Raw genomic sequence first — 9151 nt, forward strand, 5'->3', positions numbered from 1 at the left:
GTTATGATCATAGTATTAAACAAGTTCTTCTTTCTTACTTAGCCTAATCTGTATTAGATTTTGATGAACCAAACAGAAGTACTCTAACATTCTATATTAGATTTTGATGAACCAAAAAGCAGCAACTTTACCTATGACTTATCAAAAGAGTGTTTTTGTCTTAATTAGACAATGCATCTGTTAGTAAATATAAATAGGATGTCTAGCAAACACATGCACCACGTCAGCAAGGATAAATATGGAAGGGCCCCACAATGTCAGTAATAAAGTATACTCTCCGTTCCAGTTTACGTGAACTTATTTCCTTTTTGTTTCGTTCCAAAAAAAATGACTCATTTCTAAATTTAGAAATAATTTTGCTTAAACTTATATTTCTATCCTTAATGAGAAGCTTTTATAACCAAACAAATACTCCGGATCCCTTTTTAAATTATTTAGGAGCACAAATCCTAAAATTTTTTATTTTTTTTTAAATTTCGTGCTCAATCAAACATGTTCACATGAGTTGGACGGCAAGAGTATAATATAAGAAATGATGGACTACGCATTTGTGGAGACAAAGCGGGCTTTGCAAATGTAATAATACTTCAAAGCAAGGGCAAAACTATAAACGTTTAAGCTGGCATGTCGACAAAGTCCTGTCAGCTTCACCTGTTCCTTAGACGCTTCTTATATAGGAGAAAGTAGAAATATATAGAGAGAAAATAAATAATAAATCTGACCGATTGTTTAGGTAAACACCTCTCTTTTTTTTTTCTTTTTTCTTTTTAAATTTGTATTAGTACGAGATTTCAGTTGCTGCGCCTTTTCCAGGTTTTTAGAGGCATTTGGTGCTTCTCGTATTCTACAAGCAACAACTTTTTCATATGTGTCTTTGTTGTGTTTTTATTTTATGTTATCTTTTTATTCAAATTGTTGTTAATCTTAAACATTAATATTTCAAATAAACTTTTACAACTACAAAATTATCTAATCTTGTCCGTCCACCTCCCCCTCCCCCCCCCCCCCCCAAAAAATAAAAAAATTAGGGGTTAGAAATAGTTAGGTAAAGTCGCATAATTCCTTTGTCTTGTTAACAATATTGTATCGATGAGTGGGGTTGTGTTCCTGGTTAGACCACTCTTAAATTTCTAATTCGTGTTCAACTAGAAAGATCTTGTCCCCCATATATTGGGTGAATAAGGATTTGAATATGCGATGGATTACTTCATCATAGATTCTCCCAACGAAATAAAATTTCCATTCCTTTTGTTTTCATGACGAGTGTCATACGTGAATAGAGTAATTATAATTATTTGGGGGGAATTAGCCACTGCTGGATGGGACATTGGTATAACAACTGCTACTTTCTCAACTTCAATGGTTTTCACCATTCTCAGTTTACCTGCATCTCTGCAAGTCATTGAGTGTCACCAAAATGAGGTAATTGGTTTCAACTTTCAACCACTATCAAAATTGCCATTTGTTTGTTTAATTTCTCTTAGTTTCGTTTTGCTTTATCCCAATTAGCTTTAATATAAAGTTATTAAAATTAGATCAAAGATCTTCCACCAAAAGCTGAGGTGATGGCATGGTCCAATAGAACTGGAATTGAAATATTTAGGTATGGTGAGCATATTATGGGCATTCAAGGTCACCCAGAGTACACTATGGACATTCTCATTGTAACCTCGATGGTATACTTGCTCACACTTGATATTTACAAAAAGCTACACTAGTTAATTGTTGTCAAGTCATAATAATTTGAAATAAGAGTTTGCTCAAATAAAATGAATAAGTAATTTTTTTTAAGAATTAATCTGAATAGTTGTACATCCAATAGTTTAAATTAAAAATAACCGACAAATGCATAATATATGTACAATCCACATGTAATATGTGTGTAACCATATAATCTATGTATACCTGCTAAGAAAATTAAATAGTGAATCTTATTTGGTAATTTGGGTAAACAGTAAAAAAAATCCATTTGGTCCTGTTCTTAGTTTTTAAGTATCTATGTTTGTTATGTTGATGTTTATAGGAGAGCTTAGCTGATGTTGCCAAGGCGAAGGTGGAAGAGCTATGCATCAGCTTTCATAGTGATTTGAATACTAGAGAAATTGGAATCAGTCAGAATATACGTAGGAAATGTAAGTTAAGAGGAATTCCAAAGGCGCGCTAGGTCCCTCGTATCATCAACAAAACTAATACGGAGTATTCAATTTTTAATTGTCAGAATTGATAAGTCAATTGCAGTTGCACACTAGCTTTTATATTCTAGCTACGCCTTGATTCTTATAGTCAAAGTTGATGTTTTTGGTGGCTGACCAAAAATATGGTTTGCCTACTCATAAATAAATAAGTAAATAACAAGGATAGTTTAAATCATGAAAATACATTTTTGACTTTGTTGCTGAATGGCCAAAAACACCATGTCATCACATCCAGTGAAGAGTTTTTTCAACCTACATTTCTCTAATTAATGGGAAATATGTAAATCTAACGACTACCTCTAAAATTACATTTATTGTGTAATCTTCTTTGGGAAAATTTTTGGTGTTCGAAATGAACCTACTAATTTGGAAGTAGGACCAAATTGAAGCCTCAAAAAAAGTTAAAAAAATAGGAGCATATATAACTGATAATGTACTTGTTAAGAATTGAACTAATCAACTGCAAGGTGACTCTACATTCCTGTCATCTCACTGCAAATTAAGGAATGAGCAAAAGGAGAAAAATTACCATGACAAGTTTCACCAACAAATTGTCACTATAAGCATGTGCCGTATCACGGCTTATCTCTCCCTTTCAGATAAATACACCAAATGAATAGATATCCTACGACAATTACAATTTAAATAGGAAAAAGAAGATCTCTTCCAATCACCTCTATTACTTCTTACTGATCTCCTATAAAATAATGTGTAACAAATAGATCATTAGAAAATAGACCATAAAATCTATCTCCTCTATGTCCTGCCTAAGTATCACTTGACAGTTGCCGATGGTACTGAAAACAGTAGTTGTACATTCAAGGGGCCAATATTAAAACTATTTACGACGCAGTTCTACGATAAAACATAGTGGATATAAGATCCAAGTAATAATCTTCTCCATTAATTTTTCTCTAATCTGCTCATCTAGATAATAAAAAAGATTTAGTTAATTCTGCTTTCGACTATAAACAATATGACCGTTAGGCTGTAAAAATCTTGTCAATGACCAATTACCAATAATACAACGGCGAGTTGATACAGGATAAAACACAACATGCGTATGCTACGCACCATATAAAAATTGACCCATGTGTAACAGACGTCTGATTATCCAATTCAGTGCTCAGAATTGAATATAAACCGCTTTAAGAAAAACTCACTAAATGGCTAGTTATTAGCATAGGTATTCAAACCGTTAGATGCCCCCAGATACCTGTCAATGTATCGGGAATCGAGGCTGAATAAACCAATGACAGTATCTCAAACACCAAAAGCTAATAAGTCATGGAAATAAATCAGCTAGTCGCAGTTAAAACTTTACTGACAGTCACAGAAGTCCTCAACAACGGGCTAGTAATCAAGAAAAGCCAAAGGAAGCACATTATAGCATATAAAGCATGCTGAAACTGAAAATCAAGGAGTCTATAAAGTTCATATTTCAGCATAAATTATTTGACCCAAAAGGGTACCAAGAACTAAATTCACTTGCTCCATCAATACCAGCCAGCCTTTTATCATAATTCCATCGCTGTTTCAACAATCAGATTAAGAATGAGTTCAAAGTTATTAAAATGCGGCACAAAAAGCTTAAGCATTCAGCATTGAGATCCTCCTGCACTCGGACAACATGTCCATGTAGAATTGACACTTGCCAATGTCGCTTCCAGAGCTATTGATGCACTACAAGATAAACCAAACAAGAATGGAATCATCAGAATCTTTTAGCGAGAACAAGACATGTCATACTGACTATAAAGGCTAGAACAATCTCAAATTTGCAAAGTAAAGGTAGTTAAAAGGTGCAAAGTTAACACTTACGTCTTGGAATGCTTTAGAGTGCATACTGCAAGCATCAGACCCAGCACCGATGGTTGTAGGAGCAGCTGCAGCAGGTACCTCGGAAGCAACAGTTTCATGTTGAATGGTGCGTGGACCCATGACCGCATCTACAGCCCTGTGTGCCACAGCACTTCCAGTACCAAAGGCCATCCCTGTAATACATAATGGTAAAACAGACAAGGAACATTTATGAGCAAATTTTTTTTGGAGAATTGTAACATAAATTAATCAACCAATCATTTGACCGGATCCAAAGCCGAGAAGTGACGACGCGAGGCTTCCCTTCTTTTCAACTCTTTTTTTTTTTCATTTATGAGCAACTTCGTAAAACAAAATATAATTGATGAGCCATGATGTATGTTTTTCACATAATGCAGGATATACCCATACCTTGAGCTATGGTAGAACCAATACCACCAAGCATGGATCCACCACCGCTACTTTGCATAGGAGCTGGTGGAGGAGCATGGTGTGCTGCAAAAATGAGATAGAATATGAATTAGCACAAGCAAGGAAAATAGATTAAGCATATCAACTAAAAGAATGCCAACCAAACGAGTTGCTGTGAGGTAAAAAGTTTGACAACCAAAAAACCAACCTGGAGCTGGAGCAGGACGAGGGGCCGCACGAGGGGCAGGACGAGGAGCAGATCTTCCTGTACACCGAAACAAGGAAAATTGGAACTCATCAACAAGAATAAAGGAGCTACAAAAAGTTAGCCTTATTTCCTTCAGCAAACAGAAGACTACAGCACAAAAGGTAAAGTGTCATACAAACATTGATGGAGAATTAAGACGGAAAAAAACTGTATAATTGAGGTTTTAAGCAATTCTGCGCACCCTCTCTCCCTACTTTCTCTCGGTTGGAGAAATCAAAATAAGAGGCTGGAATGTAGTCCAAAGCTAATTCAATGGTATCCGCCTTTTCCTTTAAAAATGTAACAAAACAGCCAAAATCCCCTCCCTTTTAGCAATTGGTGAATCTCATGTCAAAATTTCTAGCCTCAAACTCATTACAAATCAAACGGACACAATTAAAGATAAAACTATTGTCTACATAACCTCAAATAAGCACAGGGCCTTCGATGAAAATAATAATGCAAAAAATCAATGCTGCAATTAGGGTTTCAATGTAACTGAAGCATATTTTCTTCTCAACCCACAAAGCCAGAACTACAATCAACCTTAGCAGAAAGAATTATCACCTAACTTGAGCTCAATTGAGAATATTCAACTGTTCATCTAATTAAGCCAATGAAAAAGAACAACAAAGATGGGCAATGTGGAAAGTAGATCTAAATTATTAAGATAAAAAGTAGAAGAAATTAGTTACCAGAGCTTCGGCGAGGCATGATTTTTCCTGATAGAGGCGGCGAAACCCTAGAGAGCGATTTGGGATCAGAAGAAAACTCTAGAAATGCACGTATATGTCTATGATATTTTCCGTAAAATATATATATTAGGGGAAAAATTATGGGTGGCGATGATAAGTGTACGTGTCAATATTCAAGTGGTTTGATGTCTTAATTGAACGAATTAGTTCTTTGCCAACATCGTAAACGTTCTTCACATCATTAGCTGCCATATCAGATTTTTACTAAGGAAAAAATCAAAACTTGTTATTAACACGAATGGATCAAAGCAATTATGCGGCTATCTATGCTCCACGACGGCGGCCAAACTTTTTACTCGTAAAATAATACAGTTAAATTTATAACGTAATTTATAGACAATTGAATCGATTTGATTCAAAAATGACGAATAAATACGAACGAAAATAAAATTAACGATTGAAATTAAAGGAGATTACAAGTCTGACTAAGAATTTAGCCTTTCTGAGGATAAAAGTAATAGCAATGTTCAGGTGTTCAAATCGGGCATAACAAGATAACATATTATAGCTTTTGTGTGCAGAATATTTCATGTTCTACAATGGCTGTTAATCCTACTATTTATAGCCCTATCTAGGGGGACAAGATCCTCAATTCAAGCTCCCTTTTAAATGAGAATAAAATCGACATTGATGGGTGTATACCGATTGCTTTAAATGCAGATATTCTCTATAACGGTCGTCCAATGAATGTTACCCGATGACAATGCTGCAAATCTTTGCTACGGATTGTTCTGTCTTCGGGGCTTGTTCGGCGCTGATCGCTCGGTGATTGTAACCGGTGACAAATGTTTGCTGACTCATATCCCACAGCTGAACAGTTGTCACATCGTTATTCGCACAACTGTCATCAACCAGGTTTACCCCATGCAGATAGTCCCCCTTACTTTTCGGTGACGCGACTTAGTGTTACTGGAAAGTAGATAAGAATTCCTTTGGTGAGAAAGTTCCTGAACGGTTTCTGACATTCGAAAGGACGCATGTATTCTCGCATTTAATAACCCGAACACGTGTTGTTCCGTGATTCAGCAAGTATTTTTGCCGGTTTTTGAGGTAATCATGACCACGATTTCTGCCGTTTATAACTTCTCCACTACTCATCATTTTTACTCTTTACTTTCACTATTTTCACAACTCTTTCTTCTTCTCTGAATTTCCTTAGAACTTTTTTACAACACTCAACTTTCTCAGTAAGAACTTTTCCATAGATCTCTTACCACCATGTCTTTCTTACACTACTATCTCCGGAAATGTTGGTCTTCTCTTCGGTGAAGGCCCAAAGAAAAATAAAACCAAAGAGGTTGACATCGAGTCCGAACCTCCAACCGTAAACACTATCATACCACTTCATCTTAGCATCACATATGATTTCCAGAAGCAAAAAGTACTTGTAAATTCCACAAGTCACAGGTTTTGGTCTATTATTAAGTACCCTTCCTCCATTTGTCCTTCTAGCATCCCTGTTGTGAAGGAGGACTGTAACTGCAACAATATCAAAATGTTCGCCCCAGATGGGGTAGAACGAGTTACCTACTCCAAAGCAGGGTTTATGTATGTCTATACATATCTCTTTACTTTGGGTCCCTTCACCTTAGGGTCGGGTGAAGGACTTGACCCAATAATCTTGGAGTTCTTCCACTAGTACCAGGTGTGCTTGGCACAAGTAGTCCCATCTATATGGCGTATGGTGGCCTATCTCCGTTAGTTGTGCTCTGAGACCGGAAAAACCCTAACTGATCTTGCGCAGATGATGAATCTTTACTCCCCCAAAACTTTTCGTGGGGGTGTGCTAAACCTTAACAAGAACCATGCCCTTCTCACCAGTGTTGACGACAACAACAGCCGTGGGTGGATGGAACGGTTCATTGTCATTGCTACCGGAGACATCATCTCATCCACAACGTCAGCTTTTCCCGAATCATGGAACATTTTCTGTAAGTCTTCATATATTTTCTTATTTTCTTCGTGAATTCTTTTTATCCTCATCTAACATTTTATTTTCTTCGTTCAAGCTACCGTTGGGAACCACCACGGGTTCAAGAAATCTTAGATATTACTACTCCGAAAATCCGATGATGGAAAGAAATGGCTCCCAAATATGGGTGGAGAACCAAGAACCATGGTAAGCAAAATTCTTCTTTTTTTTAATCTTATATGTGTAAAACAATTTACTAATTGTCTTTTTGCTTGTATAGTGCTTCCGAGAGGTTCTGTTGTGTGCCCCGACGTCAAAGTTGTCGACAACCCCGAGAAGGCCGAGCGAGTACTGCAGAATGCCCTTAACCAGAGCAGGGCTCGTGGATCTGCTCGAGCCTGCAGTGAGGGTGCCTCCTCTCGGAGTCCCCAGTCTAAAAGCAAGAAACCAAAGAGGAAGTGAACCTCCTCGACATGTCTTAGGAGAAGAGAGTGAGAAGATCATCAACCGTACCGGTTATAGTGGTTATTGATGATGAATAAGGGGCTAATAATGAAAGCGCCCATCTTTAAAGAAGAAAAAGGTCTTCATCAGCTCAACCGGTTGCTCAACTGGTAGAGCTTCAAAATCCATCGTAAGAGGAAGTTCAGGCACTCTGGGGGAAATGGGTTTAGTTGAGATGCCGATTCCCATTTTTCGATCCCTGTCGATATTCTCGGTCTGAGGAGTACGACCCCACCGACTACTGAGTCGGCCACAACTTCCACGCCTTCTATATCAGTTGTCCCTTCTCCACCAGCACCGAGCTTCTCCTCCACATACATCAGCTAAACAAGTAGGGAATGCCTCTCCTCCACGGTCTCCCGACCACGGGAACTTGGGAAATACTTACTCGACACCTTCTCAAGATCTTCGTGGAAGGCAACGTGCCACTGTTTTAATTTTGAAGGAGTGTCATATTCTCTCCAAGACGGTGGAGCTTGCCAATTACCTAAAGCCGCTGGCTTCAGCGGAGGATTGGAAAAAGATGAAATCCCTTTTTAGGGAGTGCCTAATAAACAACAACATGCATTGCTCGGCGCAGGTTGCAACCTCACTTCTCTTTACCCTTTTTTTTAATTTATGTTTTGAAGTAATAATCTTGGTTTAATACCTTTTTCAGACTAACCTTCTCGCCTCTGAGGGGCTGCAAAGGTTGAAACTGGACAAGCAAGAGTTTGCTTCAGAAATAGATCAACTTTTGGCTGAGAGGAATCAGCTTGCAGAGCACCTTCCAGTGTTGGAGGCCAGAGTCTCTCAAATGGATGGGCTCGAGGCCCGACTGCAGCAGTCTAAGCAAGACAAGATGACTCATAGATAAGAAGTTGCCCAGCTACATGAGACCCTTAAGGAAGTAAAGGCTAAATGGGTTGAGCTTCACAATACTGTGACTGTTGCTGTCGAGCGTGAGTTTGCCTTCATGGAACAAGTTAAAAACTTGGAGGCTAGCTTGTGTGCCAAAACCGAGGAGGCCAATGCTGCCGAGGAAAGGAGGGCGAAAATGGAAGGGAGACTCAAGAGAGTCATGGAGCAGAACCGACTTCACTCAACCATCAACGTTGAGCTTGATTCCAAAATCAGCGCAATGGCGGCTGAAAATGAAAAGCTCCAAGCCAAAATTTATAAGCTCTGAGCAAAACTCCAGGACTATGAAGATTCCCTCATCTTCGAGAAAACCTACGCCATGTATCATATGAAGAGGAAGACTTTGGAGAAGGCCAAATAAGGCATTGCCAACATCGATGACTGCATTGCCCAGGCCCGGGGACTA

General features: G+C 38.1%; 1 protein-coding gene across 1 annotated transcript; it reads right to left on the reverse strand.

Moving 5' to 3' along the window:
- Positions 1-3582: 3582 nt before the first annotated feature.
- On the reverse strand, positions 3583-5526 carry LOC107825864 (uncharacterized). The gene is made up of 5 exons (XM_016652782.2): positions 5370-5526; positions 4636-4692; positions 4428-4511; positions 4017-4189; positions 3583-3878 (listed from the first exon to the last, which is right to left on the reverse strand). Exons 1-5 carry the CDS (start codon positions 5386-5388, stop codon positions 3786-3788), a joined length of 426 nt encoding a protein of 141 aa, XP_016508268.1. The 5' UTR covers positions 5389-5526; the 3' UTR covers positions 3583-3785.
- Between the last annotated feature and the right edge of the window lie 3625 nt (positions 5527-9151).

Source organism: Nicotiana tabacum, chromosome 9 (genome assembly GCF_000715075.1).
Source record: "Nicotiana tabacum cultivar K326 chromosome 9, ASM71507v2, whole genome shotgun sequence".
Taxonomy (NCBI): domain Eukaryota; kingdom Viridiplantae; phylum Streptophyta; class Magnoliopsida; order Solanales; family Solanaceae; genus Nicotiana; species Nicotiana tabacum.